The 26,636-nt window shown below is 34.7% G+C and overlaps 1 protein-coding gene across 1 annotated transcript; it reads left to right on the forward strand.

The window, feature by feature from the left end:
* Positions 1–2,256: 2,256 nt before the first annotated feature.
* LOC107754479 (macrophage colony-stimulating factor 1 receptor) lies at positions 2,257–24,903 on the forward strand. The gene is made up of 22 exons (XM_016570939.1): positions 2,257–2,650; positions 3,393–3,568; positions 8,550–8,831; positions 8,928–9,215; positions 10,413–10,549; positions 10,865–11,027; positions 11,492–11,693; positions 11,796–11,911; positions 12,865–12,976; positions 14,128–14,318; positions 14,405–14,496; positions 15,019–15,145; positions 15,246–15,350; positions 16,495–16,605; positions 16,787–16,940; positions 17,481–17,563; positions 19,056–19,168; positions 19,311–19,433; positions 19,831–19,942; positions 20,812–20,911; positions 22,617–22,725; positions 24,126–24,903. Exons 2-22 carry the CDS (start codon positions 3,520–3,522, stop codon positions 24,282–24,284), a joined length of 2,928 nt encoding a protein of 975 aa, XP_016426425.1. The 5' UTR covers positions 2,257–2,650; positions 3,393–3,519; the 3' UTR covers positions 24,285–24,903.
* The last annotated feature ends 1,733 nt before the right edge of the window (positions 24,904–26,636 follow it).

Consider the following 26,636-nt stretch of genomic DNA (forward strand, 5'->3'; position numbering starts at 1 on the left):
GCTGGGGGGCCACGTTCGACGGGCTTGCAGTGTCGGGGGTTTGGACAGGCTCCCAACTGCACTGGCACATCAATTGCCTAGAGTTGCTGGCAATACGCCTGGCCTTGATCTGTCTCAAAGGGCACTTACGAGGCAAGCTCGTACTGGTCTGTACAAACAACACTGCGACCGTTGCGTACATCAACCGACAAGGTGGTCTACGCTCCCCTCGCATGTCGCAACTCGCCCGCCACCTTCTCTTCTGGAGTCGGAAGTATCTGAGGTCGCTTCTTGCCATTCACATTCCTGGTCTGCACAACCGGGTGGCCGACAAGCTGTCACGAGCTGCACTCCCGGGAGAATGGAGACCCCATCCCCAGACGGTCCAGCTAATTTGGAGTCTAAATCCTCCACGGCCCCCCTTTATACCCTCTTGGGACCTGTCTCTAGTGCTTAGAGCACTACAGCAGGGCCCATTTGAGCCTTTGCAGACAGTCGAGCTGAAGTTTCTGTCAATGAAATCTCTGCTCCTGCTTGCATTGGCCTCCATCAAGAGGGTAGGGGACCTGCATGCATTTTCGGTCGACGATTCGTGCCTAGAGTTTGGGCCGGCTGACTCCCAGGTAATCCTGAGGCCCCGGCCCGGCTATGTGCCCAAGGTTCCTACTACTCCCTTCAGAGATCAGGTGGTGAGTCTGCAAGCGCTGCCCCCGGAGGAGGCAGACCCAGCCCTAGCTTTGCTCTGTCCCGTCCGAGCCTTGAGATGCTACGTAGACCGGACGCAAAGCTTCAGGACCTCAGACCAGCTCTTTGTCTGTCACGGAGGCCGGCAGAAGGGGAATGCCGTCTCTAAGCAGAGGATGGCACACTGGATAGTGGATACCATCACCTAGAACTGGCTAGAACAGATTTTACTGTCAGTGCAGTAAATGTCCTCACTGTGCCATATGACTGTAGCTGAACTTAAGGTGAGTTATAGTAATGTGCAGTCTCTACCATGGTAATGCCTCTATATACAGTATCACATGGCATACAGTATCACATGGCATAATGTAATGTAAAATGCTGTATTTGATGCCATCTGTCTCCCTTCTCCTTCTTCTCTGATCAATCTCTGATCAGTTCATCTCCTTGGTTCCTGCTGTATGTTCACAAATTGCAAAACAGTTTTACAAATTGAGGACGTCCTCAAAGGGAGGTTTTGGTGATTTTGTCAGGTTTTTCTGACTTCTGGGTTCCAATTTGTCCCCAAAATATGTTTAAGAGAGAGAGAGATTCCTATCATTATGGTGACATTCCAGAGTAATGGGTTTTATACTGTACATTTATACATTTAACTGTATATTGTATATTCTATCCCCCTATACTAACCCTACTCCTTACAAAAATTATGGTCTCCCACAAGGACAAGGATTTCAGATATTGCCATCTTTCTGGGGACATTTTGACCCCATAACATAATGTTTACCTGAACCACACACACACACACACACACACACACACAATTTGTTTGAAATGAGAAATGAGAACAGGTATGTAATAATCTACTGTAATGTACACACGTTCTAATGTACACATAATAGCTATTTCAGCATAACATACAGTATCCTATAAAGGGCTGGGCGACCCCCAACACATTCGCTAGATTCTATAGCCTTTGTGTGGAGCCGACATCTTCCTGTGTTCTCACCTCAAACGGGTAGAAGCACTGAGAGGCCCCGGCTTCGGGTCGGCTTGCTAAAACTGCTCCAGAGAGTCCATATCATAGACCCTGTCGAGCTCCCCCGTCCCCTCGGCAGCCAGAGGTGGCAGAGCATCCAGCGCCAGGCCCTCACTCGATGAATCCTTGAGAACCAGTAGAGGGCTGGGTTCCATATAATAGGTTTACGCTGAAGCACTAAAATAAATAAATAAAAATAATCTTAACCTATGACTCAACATTAGTTTTATTACTGTTAACTGAAACTAAAATAAAAATAAAAAATATATTTATTATATTTTTAAAATGTATAAACACTAAATAAAACTAAAATTGAAAAATAAATTAACCATAGATAGTATAATTGAAAAAAAAAAACATGACAAAAGTGTAAATCAAAATGACAAAAATGTAAAATTGAAGTAAAAAAAAAAAGCTAATTCAAAATATGCATAAAAACTACAATAGTATATAAAAATTGTAAATAGAACAACATTTGTCTGTCAAACTAATACTATAATGTTTTAGACAAATAAATCCTTGTTTGTCAGTAAGATCTCATTTCAGTACATCTCACTGAAGATTAATGTGAGTTTAATGTGAGTGCACTGGAAGTCATGTATTTCCTTCTACAGACAAAAAGCAACAGAAAAAGTGAACAGAATCAATTATGGGCAAGTACAGCTGGCTTTCTTCATGTGATATTAAAAGAAGCTGTTGATGGCCTGTTGTTCACATGTAAACACTGATCATGGGGCTGAATGAACCCTGGAGCGTTTTGTTCAGGAAGTCACGGAGAGACTCCTGCCGTCTCAGTGATCAGGGTTCACATTCGTTTCACTTGAGTAGTGGTGTAGACAGAAAACCCAACGCGGCACTGGAGGCCTGTTCAGATCGGAGATCATCGCCACGCAGCAGGACCTCGGATGAAGATCTTCACTTCTCAATCTTTGGACATTTGCTGACACTCAGGTAAAACTTTTTTTTCTTATAAAAATGATCAAATTTAAGTGATTTGTGCTTAGGAAAAGAAAAAAATATCTATAGTCCATAGGTTAAGAAAAATAATCCTGTTGATTTTTCTTACCCCATTTTTCTTGTTTCAAGCATAAATGGATTTTTAAACTATTAAAAACATTTTTGTGCACTGAAATAAAGCTAAAAAATAAAATAAAATACAAATATTTATGAAAAACAAAAATTTGATTTTTTTCAAATAACTGAAATAAATTTATATTAAAAACTAAAATTACTAACTGGAAATAAAAACTAAATAATACATTTTAATCTAAAACTTTGGAGCTTCTCTACAAAAAATAAATAAATAAAATTTTTCACTTAGTATTTTTGTAATTTCCAGTACAAATATCTAAAAATCAAGATACATTTACTTGAGATGCATAACAATATACAATATTAAGTCATAAATATGGTCAGTGAGCTTATGCTTAAGACAAGAAAAAATATTTAAATATAAAAAATATATTTTCTGAAAACAAGATTTAAAAATGATCCTTTTTAGATTCTCCACTAAATGCATCTTGATTTAAGAATGTTTAGATATTTGATCTGTAAAACACAAAAACAAAATAAAATTAAAAAAACCTGAGTTTGCTTGTGATATTTGGGTTCGCTGAATTTTGATCGACATGATTTCTGTACACACTAATAGACTTAATCTTCACGAAATGTTGATTTTTGATGGTGTTTCTAGGCTCGGTCAGCTGATTTGCTGCTGCTGTCATATCCTGTCAGACAGAAATGAGAAGTCTGTGTTGAAGGACCAAAGGATCAGTCCTTATTTCCTCTGAGACGAGCTATTGAACAGGAGCCGCTCGGAGATGTTTGCTCTCCTGTTCGTCTGTGGAATCCTGTTCGCTCAAGCTCAGGGTAAGAAAACCAGCGCTCATCTTACTGTAAACTACAGAGGAGATCTAGCTCACTTCTCAGTTATTTCTCTTAGAAGGCAAACAGAGACCTTTGCTGAAGTCCTACATGTGTCTCCTCTAGAGTTTCAGAAGAATCTCAACAGTGTCTCCAATTGTGCTCGGATTTACAAAGATACATTCAAAAATCAGATCTCAAACATTTCTCGCCAGATGATCTGAGCTGCTCTTCACATTCATTTTACGTGATCCCACATTCATTTTACGTGATTCTCTCGTTTACTAATGTTTTTTAAAAGTTATATAAATGTTTGGACAAAGCAGTTTATGGAACATTGTGACGTAATTAATATTTGATGTACATTCTCATTACATTGAGTGAAAACGTTCTTAGAACAACGTTCTGGAACGTCCTCATGATGTTATTTTTACTTGATGAACATTCGAAGAACTGTTTTGTAACCTTTAAATAACATTATAAGTACAACAAGAATATATTTACATTCTTAAAATAAACATTCAAGTAACGTTATATTTTAGGTAAAAAAAATATATATTAGAACGTAACATTTATGTAATGTTTTTGTCATGAAAACTGGACATTTTAACGTTCTCAGAACATTTAAAATAAACGTTCATGTAACGTTATGTTTGGATAAAACTAAAATTAGTAGAACATTATAAAAAAAACGTTTTTGTAACCTTTAAATAAAGACAGGAAAACTGGACATTTTAATGTTTTAAAAACACATTGTTCCAAAAATATGTTCCAATATATGTTCCAGTTTGCTAATGTTCCCATTAAGTTATAAAAAAACGTTATTTTATGAATAAATGTTAAAATGTTGTTCAATATCTTTTTGCATTTCTAAGTGATATGGATGAAAACTCTAGAGATCTGAGGAGAGTTCAGTCAGTTATCATGTGAGCAGCGCTGTTGGTTTTGGATTTACTGAGGTTCTTCTGCGCATTATAGGTTTGAGAGTTTATGAATCTAGTAAGAAACACTTTCCTATAAAATATGAAGTCTGTTCATAACTCAATTTGGGGACTTTTTATGAGTTTTATTATTTTTAATGCAACTTGTTAGATGTCTGCGAGCACAGTGTGAGTTCTCTAAATATTCTTACTTGGAAAAATACAAAGGAATGAATAATTACAATAACATTGCATAAAAGTATTTCTGTCTCAGTATTTCTGTCGTTTTCCAGTACAAATATCTAAACATTCTTAAATCTAGATACATTTACTTGAGTTGCAAAATGACCTTTTTAAGCCTTTAAAATTGATTAAACAATAGCAGATATCTGCCAACAAAGTCAGAAAAATTTACTTATTTTCAGTTGGATTATAAAAAAAACGTTTTTGTAACCTTTAAATAAAGACAGGAAAACTGGACATTTTAATGTTTTAAAAACACATTGTTCCAAAAATATGTTCCAATATATGTTCCATTTTGCTAATGTTCCCATTAAGTTATAAAAAAAACGTTATTTTATGAATGAATGTTAAAATGTTGTTCAATATCTTTTTGCATTTCTAAGTGATATGGATGAAAACTCTAGAGATCTGAGGAGAGTTCAGTCAGTTATCATGTGAGCAGCGCTGTTGGTTTTGGATTTACTGAGGTTCTTCTGCGCATTATAGGTTTGAGAGTTTATGAATCTAGTAAGAAACACTTTCCTATAAAATATGAAGTCTGTTCATAACTCAATTTGGGGACTTTTTATGAGTTTTATTATTTTTAATGCAACTTGTTAGATGTCTGCGAGCACAGTGTGAGTTCTCTAAATATTCTTATTTGGAAGAACAGAGAAATATGATTCAAAATTACAATAACATTGAATAAAAGTGGCGTCGTTCCTCGACATTTCTGTCTTGTTTTCCAGTACAAATATCTAAACAGTCTTAAATCAAAATACATTTAATTAAGATGCTAAATGACTTTAAGCCTTTTTTTAAACAAAACAAAAAAATAAATAAAATATATATATATATATATATATATATATAATTGATTAAACAAGAACAGATATCGTCAGTACTCGTTTTCCATTTAAATGAACTTTTCTGAACCTGATGGCAGATATTTATTCTTGCTTTAGTAATAAACAAACTTCTAATTCTGTGTCATTTTGCATCACAAGTAAATGCATCTTAGATATATGCACTAGAAAACAAGTTGAAAGAAACATCTGAAATGTTCTGCTAAAATTAGTATTGTTCTCAGGCTCCTATGTTTATGTTCAGCTATTTCACTTTAATAGCAAAAAAACCTATTCATTACCATTAAAGTGAAATTACTGAAACTACACATAGAAGCCTGATAAAAATGCTCATTTTAAAAGGAAATGTTAAACGACACTTAGAGGCTTTTGCATCTGAACTCTTCAGATATACTGAGGAAGAACATCAGTTTTACAGTCTACTCAACTGGTTTTGGGGAATTTTGTTGATTGTAAATTAGTTGATTAATTGATGTGAAATTCTCAGTATAGCTTGTTGAAAAGAGTTTGAATATGATGGGGGGAAAAGTCTTAATGATTCCAGTTTGTGCTTTAGATAGGAAAGCAGAAGTGAGAGGAAGATCTGGATGTTTGGGCTGATTGCGCAATGCAGATCACTGACTCCACATGTTCTCTCACCACACACACACACACACACACACACACACACACACAGCCAGCTTTCATTTCTCTTCTCATCACTCCACCCTTCAGAACAGCACATTCACATTTAGCCTTTTCTTATTGGTGTGACACTGAGATGAAACCCACACGTTTCATGAGAACTGCTGTAAAGAGAGCCGGGATGAATCTGTGTGTTTTGGTTTTAAAGGAATAGTTCACCCAAAAATGAACATTTGCTGAATATGTCCTCACCCTCAGGCCATCCAAGATGTGGATAAGTCGTGAAAACAGATTTGGAGAAACGTAGCATTACATCACTTGTTCAGCAATGGATCCTCTGCAGTGAATGGGTGCCGTCAGAACGAGAGTCCAAACAGCTGATAAAAACAATAATCCACAAGCAATCCACAAGACTCCAGTCCATCAATTAATGACTTGTGAAGCGAAAAACTGCGAGTTTTTAATAAATCCATAATCAAGACGTTTTAAACTTTTTAAGCTTCTGGCTAAAATATGACTCCATAATTCATAACAATGCTTCCTGCAGTGAAAAAGTCCATCCCCGTTTGTCCTCTCTCATCAAAATCCACCCAAATATACTGTTTTAGACTGTTTTTGCTTTAAACGGTGCTTAATCTGTGCAGATTTCTCTCCTGATTCAGACAAGACGACTTTTTGAGAAAACAATATTATGGAATAAGGACTCATATTTTAGCAACAGTTTGAAGTTAAAAACATCCTGATGGATTTGTTTCTTACAAACATGCAGCTTTTCACGTCACAAGACTTTAACGGAAGGACTGGACTGGTGTGGATTATTGTGATGTTTTTATCAGCTGTTTGGACTCTCATTCTGACGGCACCCATTCACTGCAGAGCATCCATTGGTGAGCAAGTGATGTAATGCTACATTTCTCCAAATCTGATGAAGAAACAAACTCATTTACGTCATGGATGGCCTGAGGGTGACTACATTTTAAGCAAATATTCATTTCTGAAAAATCTGAAAGAGAACTTAGTAAACCAAGATATAGGTGGTCAGATTTTGTGTAAAAACAAAAAACCAAGGGAACTAGTTAAGCACACACTATTACAGTGAATGGTTTGTGGTTTTACTGCAGGTAAATCTAGGTTAAATATACAGAATATAATAATTATTTATTATAATTTAGCTATTTCTGTACTGTTTCACATATGATTTAAAATAGTATTCAATATGAAGTGTGCAGTACTCAGTACATTAGAGTTTCATGTGCTGAATTCAAGTCAGTTCACCTTTATTTATTGCACTTTTATAATACAGATTATTTAAATGCAGCTTCACAGGAATATACAGGAAAATAACAGTGTTGCAAAATTCAGCGATTATGAAATGGCTCTGAGCTCTACAGAAAACAATAGTGTCAATATTCCAATCAATGAATGACTTCTGAGGAAATCCGGAGGGATTGTGCAACTGAGAGCAGGAAACTAGCGTTTGATGTGGTTTGTCAGATAGAGGTGGATCTGTGAGGAGTTTCAGTGATCTATTGGTGAAACCTCTGAAATTTATGGATGTCTGAGGTGATGAAAAGTCAAGAAAGTGTTCAAAATGTCATTATTGTGAGTCACAAAACATCCATTGTTGCGAAACGATGAGATAAATTCTCATTTTTATCTATTTTTACTGAATTTAGATCTTGTTTTCTCTTATAATGAATATGGAGTAACATCTTATCAACCCTACTGTATCGTATTTGAAACACCAGTTTCTAAGGCCTCTAACACGATCAAAACTTGTACAATTAAACTAAAACTAATCTTTTAGTTTAATTGTACAGTAAAAATCAGTGAGAATCAATTAAGATAATCAGGTTTCTGTTTGCAGAAGCTTTAATTTCAGCGTTCCTCAGTGGAGGAAGGATCTTCCCAAACCTCTAAAACATCTTTTGAGGAATGTTTATTTGTTCATCTCTGAACTGTCATTATATTGCATTGCATTATATGTTTTGATCATCAAACTAAACATTTAAATATCCTCTTACTAAGACATATTATTGGAGATATAGAGTGACGACTGATATTTATATCATTTTAAGTATCTGCTATACTCTATACTGTTATACTTGATTTACATTACAATCAGAATTTCCTAATTTTTGTCTTTCTTTTGTTAAATTGAGCAGTTTTTTCCTCCATATTCTCACTATATCTGACAATGTGAGTCATAAAAACCTAATGGATCACATATAATACAAAACATAAAACACATACGCAAACTTTTTTTTTGTTCAACAAGCTATTCCATTTCAAAAAATGCATTTTCTGACTATTATTTGATATGTCAGGCTTTCCCGTCTGTGTTTTGATTGGCAGGTTGGTCTGAGCCGCGGATCAGACTGAACTCTGGAGCTCCGGTCGGTACGGATGTGATTCTTGACTCTGGTTCTCCTCTTCATCTGATCTGTGAAGGCGATGGTCCGGTCACATGGCTTCCCCGACTGGCCAGACACAAGCGTTTCATCTCCAAGGAGGTCGGAAACGTCCGGAGTTTCCGTGTGAATATAGCCACGGCGGATTTTACAGGAACATACAAGTGCGTCTATATGAGCGGAAATGATTCAAACGAGTCCTCTTCGGTTCATGTGTTTGTCAGAGGTGAGTGAACACTTTCAACGCTTTCATTTCTGCTTCTGAACTAAACATGCTTTACAAATGCAGAAACAAGATCTCGAAGATCTGTGTTGGTTGCAGATCCCCGAATTCTCTTCGTCTCGCCGAGTACGTCTCTGCGTTATGTGCGGAAAGAAGGTGAAGATCTGACGCTCCCGTGTCTTCTGACCGACCCCGACGCCACGGACTTCACCTTCCGCATGGATAACGGCTCAGCGGTGCCCTACGGCATGAACGTGACCTTTGACCCCAAAAAGGGCGTCCTGATTCACAACGTTCAACCTGGATTTAACGCCGACTACGTTTGCAGCGCTAGAATCAGAGGGGTTGAGAAAGTGTCGAAGATATTCTCGATAAACGTCATTCAACGTGAGTTTCATTGAAACCCAAGTGTGCTTTCGTATGAATCAAAAGAATAAAAGCTCCAGACTGAAACATTTTAGAATTCTGTGATTTCGCAAACTGTTCTAAAGATAAACATTTTCGAATTTCAAACAGTTTGAAATCACAACATTTTCAAAATGTTCCAGTTCATTATTTTGCCGAAAGAATAATGTACAACAAGGTTTGCCAAACTGGAGTTGATGAAAGCTAAAATGTCAAAATAATAAAATAAAATAAAATAATAATTAAAATAAATAATAAAAAAAGACATCAGTGAATTGTGTAAACCATATGTTTAATTTAATTAATAATTATTAATTAAATAATTATTGAAATATTAATTTAAAATCTCTTCATAATTTTAGGTAAAAAATTATATATATATATATAGTTAAATATTAAATATTAATATATAAATATTATATTTATATGTTTATTTATTAAATATATAATTAATATTACATGTAATATTATTATTAAATATACAAGTAAATATGTAAGGTCAAAGGGATTTGGCTGACAAAAAAGTTTGTGAATCCCTGATGTACAAGATTCACTTCATCAAAACTATAAAAAGATAATGAAGTTAATAAAAGCTACTCATTTAATAACTCTATTATGTAATCAAATGACAAAAACTGCAGATTTTAAGAAAGAGAATAAATTGAAACATTTTAGAATTCAAAAAGGTTTATTTATTTTTATGCCAAATGAACAATGGACAGCAGGGCTTTGATGAAAAACTAATAATAAATTAAATTGTAAAATAGATAAATAAATAATTTTAACTTAAAAACTAATTTAAATTAAACCCTTACTTAAAACAATTAAATATTTTTATTTGTTTACCTGCCTGCCATCAACCAACATCAAAAGAACCATGAACGTGTAAATGTGTTATTGAGATATTAACTTAAAATCTTATTCTACTTATGTAAATATTGAATATTTTGAATATATTTCGTATAAAATATTTATTAAATACGTATAACTATATATAATAAAATTAATCAATTAATAAATATTTATATATTATATACACACACAAGTAAATATTTTAGGTCAAAGGGATTTGGTTTGGGAATCCCTGATGCACAACATTCGCTACATCAAAACTATAACAAGATATTTAAGTAAAAAAAAGCTACTCATTTAATAACTCCTCTATACTTTTTTATTCAGGATTACGTTTTCCACCGTACGTGTTTCTGAAGAGAAGCGAGTATGTCAAACTGGTGGGAGAGAGATTTCAGATCAGCTGCACCACAAACAACCCCAACTTTTACTACAACGTCACATGGACGCACTCTTCTAGAACGGTACGACTGCGTCAAACTATGACACAGCACAGCCGTTTTCAACATTGATAATAATCTGATATGTTTCTTGAGCAGCAAATCAGCATATTAGAATGATTTCTGAAGGATCATGTGACACTGAAGACTGGAGTAATGATGCTGAAAATTCAGCTTTGATCACAGGAATAAATTATATTTTAAAATATATCCACATAGAAAACACTTACTTTAAATAGAAATAATATTTCACAATATTTCTATTCTTACTGTATTTTTCATCAAATAAATGCAGCCTTGTTGAGCAGAAGAGACTTGTTTTTCTCGGTTCATTCCCAGCTGCCCCGAGCAGAAGAGAAATCGACGATGGAAGGGGATCGTTTGGCCATCGAGAGCATCCTGGTCATACCGACTGTTCAGCTGTCTGATTCAGGGAACATCACCTGTACGGGTCAGAACGAGGCCGGAGCCAACAGCTCCACCACACACCTGCTGGTCATGGGTGAGAAACTGAGAGCAATCAGACTGTCAACTGATGTAGATAGATAGATAGATATATAGATGGATGGTTGGGTGGATGGATGGATGATAGATGGATGGATGGATGGATGGTTGGGTGGGGGGATGGATGGATGGATGGTTGGGTGGGGGGATGGAATAGATAGATAGTTAGATAGATAGATAGATAGATGGATGGATGGATGGATGGATGGATAGATAGATAGATAGATAGTTAGATAGATAGATAGATAGATGGATGGATGGATGGATGGATGGATAGATAGACGGATAGATGGACGGATAGATAGATAGACAGACAGACAGACAGACAGACAGACAGACAGATAGATATTTATATTTATTTATTTAAATACATTTTATTTATATTTTATTTATTAGGGTTAGGGTTAGGTTAGGGTTGTCGTTCATTTCCATTAACACTATTAAAACACTGATTTGTGACAGACGAGCCGTACATTCAACTCTCCCCGAAGCTCTCGTCTAAACTCACTCACCGTGGTCTGTCCATCGAGGTTAACGAAGGCGAAGATGTGGATCTCAGGGTTTTGATCGAAGCGTATCCAACGCTGATCTCACACCAGTGGGTGACTCCAACATCCCACAATGCCTCACTCCCAGAGAACAGGTTTTACAACTATAACGACAGGTCAGTCTAAAACTCGCGCACCAGATTGACATATTCGTGAGCCGAATGTGATTGCTTTTTACAGGATATGTTGAGGTCACTGTGAGGGTTGTGAATCTATAGGTACGAGGCGCTGATGTTCCTCAAGAGACTGAACTTCCAGGAAACCGGCCGCTACACACTCCACGTCAAGAGCAGCATGAAAAATGCCTCCATTACTTTTGATATTAAAATGTACAGTAAGTACAGTTGCAAATTATTACAAAAATGATATTTTTATATTTTAATTCCATTTATTTAGTACATTTTTATATTTATTTATATATTATATTTGTATTTATTTTTTAATTTTAATAAATAATGATTTATGTATTGAATTTATTTATATTTATATATATATATATATATTTTTTTTTATTACATGTTCCAGATGAAATATGAAGTTAAGCTTTACCAACAGCACACTCAGGCACTTCCGTTGTAAAAAGCAGGTTAAATTAACCCTTAAAATCATTCATTTTACATCAAATTTACATTAAATATTATTTAATGGACTTGAGATCACATGAACTAACAATCAACAGTTGTATTTTTAAGTGGAATGATATTTATCATTTTTAATTGTACGTATTTTTACATGTTATCAGTATGTTTGTTTATTTTATATTGTTTTATATTACGTATGTTCCAGATGAATGTAAAGAAAAGTTAAGTCAAATTAATCTTAACATTAAAATCAAAAGTTGTATCGGTTAATATTGTTCAATGAACCTGAGATCAATGTATTCAATCAATGTATTGCTAATTTTTTATGTTAATTAAGGCCATAACTAATAAGACCTTTTTGTAAAGTGTTACCAGTTATTCCTTAATAAATCTAAATCATCTTTTTTAACCTTGTTCTTCTGTCCATACATTTAAAACACAATAAACATGGAAAATGATGTTCATAATAGTATATTTTATATAACTTTGCACAGACAATGTTAACACACGTTTGTGTCTGTATTTTCAGTTCCTTGTATATTTGGGCCTGTTTGCTTCCATTGCAAGTTCATTACTCCAACTGCAACACAAAAAAAATGAGAGGAAATCAATGCTGCTGATAGAGCTAAACTTTCTGAACCCAGAACCTGTAAAGAAATCAAGTAACATTTCCTTCTGAAACATTAAAGCTGATTCTGTTTCACAGCGAAACCCGTAGCGACGGTGAGATGGGAGAACGTCACCACTCTGTCATGCAGGTCCTATGGATATCCAGCTCCCAGCATCCTTTGGTACCAGTGCACAGGAATCAGAACCACGTACGTCATTATATCTGACACTGACAGCCTGTTATGAGCTCAAAACCAACATGACTTTAAATTTTAACCATTTTACTTTTGAAATGCACATTTTTGCTTCTATTTGATTCTATGATTTATCAGTGCACATTATTCTAGCCATCATACAGAGGCACTTTTCACCATCCGGTCAATTCCTCAGGTCATTCCCTACAGCCTTTTCAGTGAAAAACTCTTCTGTAATCAGATGCATCTTTCTTTCCTCTTTAAAGAACCTTTAACCTTTTTTACCCTATTTTAAATAATGAATCATTCAGACTCATTATTATTGGGAAGATTAGACTTTTTAACCAGACAATTTTTTTTAAATGTACTAATCACCTCAAAGACACAGATGCTATGCAACACTTAACTTGTAACCAGGAAAATAAAAGTTCTCGTGATTTAAAATCAGTAAATTACACAAAATAAGTAAATGAATGAAAACAATCAAATGTAACATCACAGGCAACTCAAACAGCAGCCAATATTGTCTAATTTGATGATGCAGAGATAAATAAAAATTTAGAAAAACTCATATTTTTCCAATTATATTTATGTATCAGCTTATCAAAATCAAAGTTTTGGCGTTAATAACAAAAATAAGTATTTCAAATGTATCATTTAAATGATTTAAACATTTTATCATCTGCAAATATTTATTATAATCTGAAAATGAGTCAAAAATAATTTCAAATGCTCCATTTAATGTACTTTACACTTTATAAAATCAGCTTTCACAAAATCTATCGTTTACTTTTCCTGTTTGGATGCAGGAAAGACGATTTTAATAAATATTTTATACGAAAAATATTCAAAATATTCAATATTTACATAAGTACCATAAGACAGATGCAGCAGAAAAGATCTGACTCATGTTTGCATTTTCTTCTGTCTGGGAGATTAGGCATAAAATCATGTCATACATCTGGAAACGAGCTGAGAATTGAACATTTTTTGAACAGACGCCGTTTTGTTTTCAAGTATTGGATTTGTTTGGCAGATATAATGCAGAACAGTGTAATTAGTGCGGATTCTAGATTGTCTAAAATGACTCTTTCAGCAGGAGCAGCTTTGATTATTGTCGTATTGAAGTTGTATTTGATTATTGTTGTATTTTATGTGTTCACCAGCTGCCCAGAAAACTCCACGGGTCTTCAGCCCGTCCAGACGCAGACGCTGGCATTTCATAAGGATCCGTACGGGTCGGTGGGTGTGGAGAGCGTCCTGACCGTGGGACCGTCCAACCAGAGGATGACCGTGGTGTGTGTGGCCTTCAATCTGGTGGGACAAGGCAGCGACACCTTCGCCATGGACGTCTCCGGTAAACAAATGCTTTAGACGGTTCTTTGAAAGAACACAAGCTGATCTCCCTGGTGTATTGATCATGTGAGTGTGTTTTTGTCTCAGATCAGCTCTTCACCAGCACTATGTGTGGATCTATAGTCGCGATGGTGGTTCTAGCGCTGCTGCTCATCTTCATGATCTACAAGTACAAACAGGTGAGATGATCACAGCTGCTTCCAAACTCAAATCTGCTTGATCGGCCAAAACGTATTCAAATGAATCCACACTTCTTGTTTTTCACACCAGCTACATGTTACAATTCAGTTTAATCATTTAAATCAGGGGTGTCCAACCCCGTTCCTGGCGATCTACCTTCTTGCAGAGTTCAGCTCCAACCCTGATCAAATCTCATCTACAGATCTTCCTAAGTCAAATTTATATGTATATCACAATTCACATTGTTTCAAAGCAGCTTTACAGAAAACAGCTTCTGTGTTTTTTTTTAAATATTCATAGGGTTTTAATTTTTGAGTGGAGTCCTTTGTGAACAGTAAATGAAATTAAACCATCCCTGTTGACTCTATCGACACACACGTCCATAAACTCATGAACATCACGTTCTTTTAAATATTTCAAACCTGTTGATTGCACACAGTGAATTACTCCGCAGTATTGTGTTGATATGTGTGTAAAACCTTTCAACAGCAGACTGAACTCTAGTTTGTGTCTTGCGGTAGAAACCCAGATACGAGATCCGCTGGAAAATCATTGAAGCCACAAATGGAAACAACTACACCTTCATTGACCCGACACAACTACCATACAATGAGAAATGGGAGTTTCCTCGAGACAAACTAAAGCTCGGTTTGTGTAATACAAGATTATGCACTTCAGGAATTTCATAAAAGTCTGTGTATTTGGAATGCAGTCACTGATGGAGTGATCGTGGTGGTTGTATGTGCAGGAAAGACTCTGGGAGCAGGAGCCTTTGGGAAGGTGGTGGAGGCCACAGCTTACGGCCTGGGCAAAGAGGACAATGCCACACGTGTAGCTGTCAAAATGCTGAAAGGTCAGAATGCATGACAATTACAAAGAGTACTATAGTATTACCAAGTTTTTTTTGGTTTGTTGGTTTGTTTTTAATAGATATGTACTATGGTAATACTATGGTAATGGAATACTGTGGAACACCGTTCATTTCACATTTTTCGCACCTATTTTATTTATATTCAGCTAAAACCATGTTTTAAGAACATTTTGCTAACATTCACATTAAGTTCTGTCATGACAACTCTCGGAGGGATTGGCATGGTAATGTACATGACAATGTTAATGTATTTGGTCTTGGCGGAATAGATCTGCTGCTGCTGCTGCAGCAGAGCAAGTACCGAGACTTGCTACTGCCAATACATCCACAACATGCTGCTGTGAGCATGTAAGAAATATTGCTGCTGCAAATATAACATACATGAAATAACCATGTGAACCGCATCGGACTGCGCCATCTAGAGTTTCATGCCAGAACTCTGTATTTATGAAAATGTCAATAATGTCTTAAGATTCACAACCTAATTTTTTTTTTTACTTAACATTTCTTTTAGGTTATGTGAATGTTAACGGAACATTCTATTTTATTATTTTAAAAATATTATTTCAGAATGTTTTTGGAACGTTCAAAATGTTCCGTTTTTTAATTAAGAATGTTTTTCTTAGTTATGTGAACGTTAGAGAAACATTCCATTCTATCATTTTAAAACGTTAAGAGAATGTTACATTTGAAAATTTCAAATCATTTAAAACACCCATTTTTTCTATTTTAAGAAGGTTTCCTCTAAACATTATGAGAACATCTCAAATATCAAAAATGTTCCATAAACATTATTTCAAGAATATTTTGTTCTAACATTTACACAACCTTGAAAAATGTTTCCTGTTAGCTGGGATAGCAATTTATACGATACAGATAGTGTCAGCTTCCAAGAAATAAACAGGAAAATAACAGCTTGCAAAATTCATCAGTTATGAGACCAATTTAATTTCAGCTGTACAATAGTGTCATTATTCAGATCAGTCCAGTAAATAGAGATAACATCTTCATATAATCGGCATCAGAAACTGAAAATGTCACTTTGGTCTTTTGATCTTTCTCTGTCAAAAATACTTTACAAAGCCAGTAAGTGAGTGAATTGTGTTGTGTTGCATGCTGGGAGCAGCCAGCGCTCATCCAGACGAGCGAGAGGCTCTGATGTCCGAGCTGAAGATCCTCAGTCATCTCGGGCAACACAAGAACATCGTGAACCTGCTGGGCGCCTGTACACACGGCGGTAAGACCATCCAATTGTTTTATTCCATCCTCCAGCTCAGACTGGTTTTAATAGATGCTTTTTAGATCTAAGCCAGTTTCTACCAGCTAGAAACCATGTAAAAGCATCAGAAACTGGTTGAATGGCTGGATTGTCCTGCAAGAGTTGCTCAATTTTGGTCATTTTTCTGGCTCGTTTCCAGGTCCTGTGCTGGTCATCACGGAATATTGTTGTCATGGTGATCTTCTGAACTTCCTGCGTAGCAAAGCTGAGAACTTCTTGAACTTCGTCATGATGATTCCGAATCCGGCGATGGATTATAAGAACGTCAACACTGAACGAATGTTTCTCAGAAGGTCGGTTTAACAAACATTTTAAAAAACATATGCTGTAAACACAAAACTTAGAATATTTCAGCAGATTAAAAGAAAAACATGTTTTGTAAAACCCCCAAAAATTATTTGTTTAGACTCACGAGTCTTTGCCATTTAAGGTCGGGTCATATTCACAGAAATTTGGTGAAACTTTGTGGATGTCCAGTGATTGTCCAAAATGTCCATTTTCCATTGTCATGACTGTAAAAAGCTCTGCTTTCACAAAGAAGTCACTCCATCAATGCAACACATTTGCTAATTCTGAGTGACAAACTTCAACCTGTTGCTAAATCAGTGTGGAGAAATCTTTCACCCTCATGAGAAATTCCTGATCACATGGATTCATGTGATTCACACTGGATTTTGCCAGCAAAAATTCGCAAAAAAGTGGGAAATGTGACCACGAATTTTGAGTTTATACTTAACTGAAAACTAACAAAATTAGAAAAGTGTTTGATTGTGTTTAATTGAAAGTGCATGTTTTTTTATTATTATTATTTGTTTGTTGTGATTGTTTTACAGTGACAGTGGGATTTCCAGTACTTGCTCTGATAATTATCTGGCCATGAGACCAGCCTCATCCAGACCCACAAACTCTGCTCAGAGTGAGTCACAATCTACTTCCCTCAGACACACGTCATCATAAAACCACACGCCACAAAATGCTACAAATCTGCAATATATGAATATCATATTTTGCTCAGAAACATGTTACGTTACAGAAGCGAAAAGGGTTGAGAAGCGGGGTTATTACAGTTAACTAAAACTAAAAACAATTTTAAAAAATGTTACTAAAGACAAAATAAACTATAAAATTACACAATATAATTTTTTTTTACTTATTTTATTTCAGCTAGTTCACAAGGCCAACTTGATTTACTAAAATTATTACAGCATTTTAGTAATAACTAAAAAAAATAAAAATAAAGATTAAAAGAATGATGTCATAGGACTGTGAGATTTAAATCTGAATATTTTGTGAATAAAGTGAAAATATTTTTATTTAATCTTGTATAAGAGTTAATTCTCATATTGCTAGACTTTATTTGCATAATTATGACTATTATTAAATATTAATACTGTAATTAAACAATGCTATGACTTTATTCTCTTAATTTTGACTTTATTCCCAAAATATATAAAGTTTAATCACGTAGGCCTATAGTAAGACAGACTTTATTTCTCGTATTACTTTGACTTTATTCTCAAAATAATGCGTACGTGCACCCTTTTAATGAGTTTTTGACAATATTGCGATTAAACTTTACCTCATGTAAACGCACTACTTCAATCTAAATAATGAGATTAAGCTCATAATTGCAGCAAGCATATTCATATTAACATAGGTGGTGTACGCCGAATTTAATTGAAATATACAGGCATGTAAAAACGCCTTTTGTTTTGTTCTCTCTCCGCGTTCGTCACTAATCACACTACGCTGACGTCCTACGTCATCCACCGGAACGGCTTCTATGCGTACAACACATACTGGAAGTGAGAGAAAAGTGTATATTATGTTTGAAATATGGATATTTTTCTTATAAAAACGCATGGATTCGCTACAGGAGGCCTTTATTCACCACCCGGAGCCGTGTGAGACACATTTTATTACGGATGCGTGTGCTTTTTTTAACGTGTTTTGGGCTGTTAATGAGAAACACCCACCCACTACAATGATAGAGCTTAGAAGTGCCAGGACAATTTTAAAGGGGTCATATGATGTTGCTAAAAAGAACATTATTTTGTGTATTTGGTGTAATGAAATGTGTTTATGCGGTTTAAGGTTAAAAAAACACATTATTTTCCACATACTGTACATTGTTGTTTCTCCTCTATGCCCCGCCTTTCTGAAACGCGTCTATTTTTACAAAGCTCATCGGTCTGAAAAGCAAGGTGGGCTGTGATTGGCCAGCTATCCAGTGCGTTACTAAAGCTAAAACTGAAGCAAAAAACAACCTAATAAAAATGTCACAACAAAAAACTAAAAAATAACTCATTCAAAATAAAAATAAAAAGCTAAATTAGTATCTCAGTGGTGCTAAAATAACAGAACGTTAAGAGACCACCATAAAAGCTGTTCTTCCTCTTGTGCTGCAGGTTCTTCTTTGGACTGTGAGCAGGCTGAGGATTCGTGGCCGCTGGACATGGACGACTTACTCAGATTCTCCTATCAGGTGGCGCAGGGACTCGACTTCCTCACTGCTAAAAATGTGAGTCCCTAAAATAAGCAGCCTTCACCAAACACAATGAGATCTGTGTGAGCTCTGGAGGAAGTTACATTCACAAACAATAAATCAACTTAATTTAACCGAGAACTGATCAAAAGTGAATTGGTGTCATTTTTCTCTGCAGTGCATCCACAGAGACGTGGCGGCCAGAAACGTCCTCCTCACCAACAGCCGAGTGGCCAAGATCTGTGACTTCGGTCTGGCGCGAGACATCATGAACGACTCCAACTATGTAGTCAAAGGAAACGTGAGCGAACAAACGTCACAAACACTCCACTGAGATTCCAGCTGACAAAAACACGTTTGGCTAATGTTCCCATTACGCATTACATTCTCTGAATGTTCAAAACATCCAGTTTAATGTTTTTAAAAAGATTTTCTTGGTTATTCGATGAGGAAAAATTCAGTTTTATTGCTTGGTAAGCATTATGGGAACGTTAGTTTGAATGTTCTCTGAATGTTCTGACACAAGTAGTTACATTTCAGAAATTTTTTTCCAAAAATTATGTAAAAACATTTTTGTGCTAATATTTTCGGAACATTATAAAAATTTAGAAATTCTATTAACGTTACTGGAAGAGAATTTGTTTAATTATGAGAAATATATACAGTATGTGTGTGTGTGTGTGTGTGTGTGTGTGTAGGCACGTCTTCCAGTGAAGTGGATGGCTCCAGAGAGTATCTTCGACTGTGTTTATACGGTTCAGAGTGACGTCTGGTCTTACGGGATCCTGCTGTGGGAGATTTTCTCATTGGGTGAGACTGAAACCCTTATATTACGTTGCGGGTCCATTTGACCTGCATCGGTTTTTAAGTTGTTGGAAATACTGGTTAAACTATGATTTTTTTTCGTGATGTTTTGGGATTTTTTTTTCATTTGGAGTCATGAACATGCATGCAGTTTTGACACTTGTGCTTACAAGATTTCTATTATGATGTGATGTTCTTGAGCAGTTTGACCCATTCATTTTATGGCTAAAGGCAGCTGGACAGAAAATAAAATGTCATTCATGTTTATGCATATTCTTTTATTCAAAGACATTTACACGGCATTGATGGTGTACATTTTTATTAGTTAATGCGCATTCATTTTGCTGGGAATCGAACCCATGATCTTGGTGTTGCAAGCGTTATACGCTTCTACTGTTTAAGCTTTGGAAAAGCACACAGAAAAAGTGATAATCCACACACTTTTTCTGTTTAAAATATATATTTTTAAAATACTTATAATACTGTTAATAATAAATACAATATTTAAAAAATAGTTGTTAAATAACATTTTAGAAATCAAATGTTTCTTTTTTTGGAATGTGTGAGAAGTATTAATGTAAAACATTTTTTAAATTAATTTAGTTTTTATTTTTTTATTTTTTTAATTACATGGAATCCAACTGGGGTTAATTTGACTCACAACATCACAATCGTACCCAGATTTTTTACATAAAAAAGTAATAAAAAAATACACAAACACACTTCTGACAATGGTTTGAAATGTGGTTTCTCTGCTGAGCGCAAAACCTTTTTTCATTTAAATATGAAATCATTTCCAGTCTCCCTGAACCCTTGGTTCTGGTTTGAAGTCTCTGTAACAAATGCATGATCGGAGTAAATGTGTGTGTCTGCAGGTAAAAGCCCGTATCCCAACATACTGGTGGACTCCAAGTTTTATAAAATGATCAAATGTGGCTATCAGATGTCCAGACCTGACTTTGCACCTCCAGAGATGTGAGTGAGACAAACAGTATCACACAAACATTATCAATCTTTCACAATTCAGAGTTATAGTGAAGTCAACAAAACTGTGTAAAATAACACAAATGCAAGCGTAGAACAGACGTCATGATCTCAACCATCTTCATTCTCTTCATCATACACTACAGTGAAGAGCTTGCTTTACTGCAGTAGTGTTATTTTAGTATCACTGAGATTCTATTATAGATCGTATTCATATTTTACATTTATATTTTCTGTTTTCACCTTAATTTTAGTTAAACATTGAGTCATTTTGTTTTTTCATACGTGTATAGTTTTTAGAAATGTTTGTTTTAATTTTAGTATTTTTTTGTCAATTTTATCAATTTTTTTATTTTTTATATTTCTATATAGTTTTTTATTAATTATTTCAGTTTTAGTATTTTGTTGTGCTTGTCATTTTTATCTTTTTTTAACGTCTATATGGCATTTTATAAATTTTTATTCCAATTTTAGTTTTAGTCATTTTGATTTCTGTTGTAATTTTGATCATTTTTTTAATGGCTATGTAGTTTTATTCATTTTTATTTCCGTTTTAGTTTGATTTATTTTAGTATAACAGTTAAACTAAATGAAAATAAGAAATGTTACCTTGGCAACTAGATGTAAAATAAGCTTAAGATTTTTATTTGATTTCAAATTGTTTTTATTTATTTATTATTATTATTATTATTATTATTTGTAAAGGCATTCATAACCAGAATTTTCTCCATTGGCAAAGGCATTCATATTAGTCTCTAAAATTAAATTCAAGCATTTACGCAGGAACTTTTAGATGAAAAGTTTTTAAATATCAGTAGTCTAGTTTGTCCAAATCTTTGATCATGTGTGTGTAGTGTCTAGTTTTATTCTCATCACATCATGACACATATGAATCTTTCTAGAGACTCACAGAAATAGAAAAATAAAACCCATGAAAAACAGCATGAGATAATGAGTTCTCAACAGTGGCTGATGTTGACTGATTTTCCATGCACAGCTCTGATTCCGATCCAGTCGTTCTGCTGCTTTTTTGTTAAACACATGATCTGACGGCAAGGCCTTGATTTTCCACACATTTCATGCTCGTCCTCTCAGCTTCATCCTCACGTCTCTCTCTGCAGCGACTTTACTGAACTTCAGTATCTCTGCATGAGGGTAACAGAGTAAAGATTCATAAACCATCACTATTTTATCCCAGTCGTTCCACTGTTGGTTTAAAAATACTGACTTTTATTTTAAAAAATCCAAGCAGTGTTTTTCATTGAGCATCGTAATTTGGTGCTTCAGTGCTTTAAAACAACTATTTCAACTATAAAGAGTGGATCTGAAACATGGTGATAACAGTATTTTAATGATTTTGTTACAAAACTAGAAGAGTGTGTTAATTGCTTCAGTTTACGCTGCAGGAAAGTGACCAATGTGACCAAAAAACAGCAATCGAGTGTTTAGTCACGCTACGCTCAACTCTCTACAAAAACCCCTGTTATGAGAAACAGGCCTCATTTCACCTCTGAATACAAAGAAAAAAATCTGAAATTATATATATATATATTTTTGTGTTTGCCTAACGCTTAATGCAGCAACTAAAAATAGAGGCTTCATTTTCCATATACAATATATTCCTATTTCTATCAATATATATCCTATTTGGTTTTTGCGGTGAAAGTGATAGTAAAGCACATGATGCTGTGTTCAGGTACACCATCATGAAGATGTGCTGGAACCTGGAAGCCGCTGAGAGACCAACATTCAGTAAGATCAGTCAGCTGATCGAGAGGATGCTGGGAGACACAGAAGATCAACAGGTACATCACTCTGATAGATAGATATCATCTGTCTATCAGTATCCACCTTATGTTTCACTGTGGAAGTAAGATATTTCCAGTTACATGCAAGACTTCTGATTCATCAGCCGCTGTAGGTAGATAACTAGAAGAATAACAAAGTGCAGTAAACTATTTGTGCTACAAACCATTATGTTTGTAATTACATTTTTTTTGTTGTTGTTATTAAACAATATGATAAATCAAAGCAGCATAACCGACCGATTTTATACAGCTAAAATAACTGGAAGTGAATGACACTGGAAGCCACACACATCCAAGATACAAATGGCCACGCTGCTCGTATGAAATAAATATATATAAAAAAAAATTTTTTTTTTTTAAATAACGTGGATACACCATAATCAGTGAACCAGTACGCCATTATTTTGCATTCTACTTTTGTCTAATTTAGCATTTTTAATTTTGTATTCTGCATTTTAATTTTGCTTTTTTTTTTGCATTTTATTTAGCGATTTGCATTCTAATTTCACATTTTAATTTTGTATTTTGCTTTTTAATTTAACATTTTAATTTTGCATTCTAATTTTGTATTTTGAATTTTTCATTTTGCATGCTGCATTTTAATTTTGCATTCTAATTTTGTATTTTGCATGCTGCATTTTAATTTAGCATTCTAATTTTGTATTTTGCATTTTAATTTAGCATTCTAATTTGCATTTTAATTTTGCATTCTAATTTTGTATTTTGCATGCTGCATTTTAATTTAGCATTCTAATTTTGTATTTTGCATTTTAATTTAGCATTCTAATTTGCATTTTAATTTTGCATTCTAATTTTGTATTTTGCATGCTGCATTTTAATTTAGCATTCTAATTTTGTATTTTGCATTTTAATTTAGCATTCTAATTTGCATTTTAATTTTGCATTCTAATTTTGTATTTTGCATGCTGCATTTTAATTTTGCATTCTAATTTTGCATTTTAATTTTGTACTTTGCATTTTAATTTTGCTTTCAAATTTTGTATTGTGCATTTTTAATTTTGCATTGTGCATTTTAATTTTGCTTTCTAATTTTTGTATTTTAATTTTACATTTTGCATTATGTATTTCACATTTTTATCTAATTTTCTGTAAAAATGCCTTTGCAGGCAACATTTTGCATTCTGGTCAGATGATTAGATGAGATGTTAAAAATTGAGATTGATATAACTTTAAGTGCATTGCATTGTGGGATACGTTATCTCACACAGTGTGCATGCTGTACAATTTGAAAAATATAGTTGATCATCCATATATTCCAGAAAAACCGTGTACAGACTGCAGGATTAGTTCAAGTGTGTGTGTGTGTTATTAATATGTTTTATTTTGAACACAGTCCAGAGTAATGAACGAGTCATATTCATGAATTATTTCCACAGGAGACACAGTACAAAAATGTCCAGTCCAATGCACATGATGACCAACAACTAGAGTCATGTGACCCTGTGAAGCATGAAGAGGAGTCATTTGAGACATCATGTGACCAGGAAGAAGAGGATCAGCCGCTCATGAAACCCAACAACTACCAGTTCTTCTGAGGGCTTCACTAACCATCTAACTAACTGAACATCAACAACAGTTTCACAATCCGTCCACAAACGCATGCATGTGAACAGAGATCTGACCTGTCATCAAACGCGCTCAGTGTGTGATTTTACATGCTCTGCTTTTGTGGTTCTGCTCGCTTGAAATCTCGTAAACAGTCTTGAACTCGTCTGCAGAGTTGAAGCGCGTTTAATCCAACCGGTTTCACTTCTCAGTAAAGTCCAAAACCTCCAAACCTCGGATTTGTTTGTCGTCCGATATGCCTTTTTGGTAAACGTGCGTCTTTATTTGTTGCGGGACTTCTCTGTTGCCAAGGTTGGAAAGCAGCTTGTTCAGCGTTTTAAATGCAGATGCTGCATGTTCCACTTCCACTTTATACTTGATCTGCGTGTCAGTCATTTTTCTTCCTTTAAAGTCACTGAAAATGACCACAGACACATAACTCTTTTTGTGCAGCTAAAATAACTAGAAGCGAATGACACCGGTAGCCTCGCCTAGTCAAGATACAAATGGCCACAATCTTATGTTAAAAATAAAGTGTATACACCATATACAGCCTACTTTTTTTTTCTTTTTTTATTGTCAGTGTAACAGTATGCTATAACAGTACATTTGGCAATTTCATTTTTTTTGCATTTCATTTTACAGTTTTTTTGCATTTTATTTTATTTTATTTTTTTTTTTTCAATTTTATTTTGCGTCTTATTTTTTTTAGCATTTTTAATTTCGCTTTCTAAGTTTGCATTTGATTTGATTTTTATTTATTTATTTTTTCCATTTTAGTATATTTAGCTAATTATTTTGAACTCAACGTCACGCATAACTCACCTGTAATCGTCATGCCAACACGGGTTGAATTTGACGCGGCTGAAGGTAATCAGTGCAGGTCAGAGGACAGATATGAAATCTTTCTGTCCGTTTGTCTCCTGCTCTAGTTCTTAGTCAATCTTTGTAGGCAAACACAGTATTTTATTGCTTCCCGCAGTGATTACAGTCATTTGGAGTGATAGTGTGAGGTCAGCGCAGGTTTGGAGGACAGATTCACGTCTCCAACGGGTGAAATATTGACATGCTGTTGGCGCAATAATGTTTCGTTGTCTTATTTCTTCAGATAACTGAGGGTCAAAGGTTAAATGCGTTCTCGTTTATCACTGAAGCCTTAGGTATAGTGAGGAAAACAATGGCTGACAGCGCAGAAACCATTTCAGGAAGAAAAACTAACCATTTGCTTTTCCTTTAATGTAAAATGAAAGGTAGACAGTTTCATTTCATTTTCATAGGCATATGTACACTTGATTATTTTGATGTGCAGGAAGTGTTTAGATAGCAGAAATCTTGTAAGCTGAATGTCACATTTCTTAACTGTTTAACTTAACTGTCAAATGAAGCATCAGAACTGCTGAGTAACTTTAGGTTGCTTAAAACGTGTGATTATTCAAGTAGTCAATGAAACAGTATATGCCATGCCTTAGAGCATTTAGCAATTTAATGTTTTCTGTAGTTTATTAACAGTTTGAAATGGGTAAATCTTTGTTTTTATACTCGGAACTGTTTGCTTTTGTCAAAGTTGATTTGAACTCTCAAATGAAGCATCAGACACACTGCCGTTGTAACTTTAGGTTGCTTAAAATGTGATTAACCTGATGCTTTCTTTCTCAAAGCACAAACTGCCATGTTTATATGTTTATACTATATCCTTATTTACAATTTTTCTTATGCAACAGTTTTATGGTTTAAAGTTCGATTATGTGAGATTTAATCTTTTCTCAGTGTTTATCAGTGTGTTAATAGTTCCCATGAGTCTTATCGTAATGAGTTTTGCACCTTTGTTATCTACACATCTGTATATTTTAGTTTTACTACAGAACTTGCTACTGAAAGCTACTAATAAACCACGGAAATGTCACATGATCTCGTTTTATCAGTGAAAATACAGTTTATTAGGGTTGTGAGGTTAATCCATGTCAAACACGAACTCATATTTGAGACTGAGCACATTATATGTTATGAAACGGATATCTCAGAATAAACACTTAAACGTCTTTCTATGCATGAAAAGCCATCAAAATATGAAATTAAAATAAATACTGTCGGTTTTCCACTTGTAGTGGGTTTCACGTTGCTGTGGGCAATAATATGCTTGTTATTTACCATCATAAACATGTCAGATTAAGATATAATGTCAGAGACACACAAGGTTAGTTATTTTTCAAGCAACATGAATCTGCAGGCATCATTTACTCACTCTAATGTCATTACAAACCTGTACAAAAGTAGATGTTCACCCCTGAGCACATTATGTGTTATGAAACGGATATCTCAGAATAAACACTTAAACGTCTTTC

Source organism: Sinocyclocheilus rhinocerous, unplaced genomic scaffold (genome assembly GCF_001515625.1).
Source record: "Sinocyclocheilus rhinocerous isolate Xijiao unplaced genomic scaffold, SAMN03320098_v1.1 scaffold50, whole genome shotgun sequence".
Taxonomy (NCBI): Eukaryota; Metazoa; Chordata; class Actinopteri; order Cypriniformes; family Cyprinidae; genus Sinocyclocheilus; species Sinocyclocheilus rhinocerous.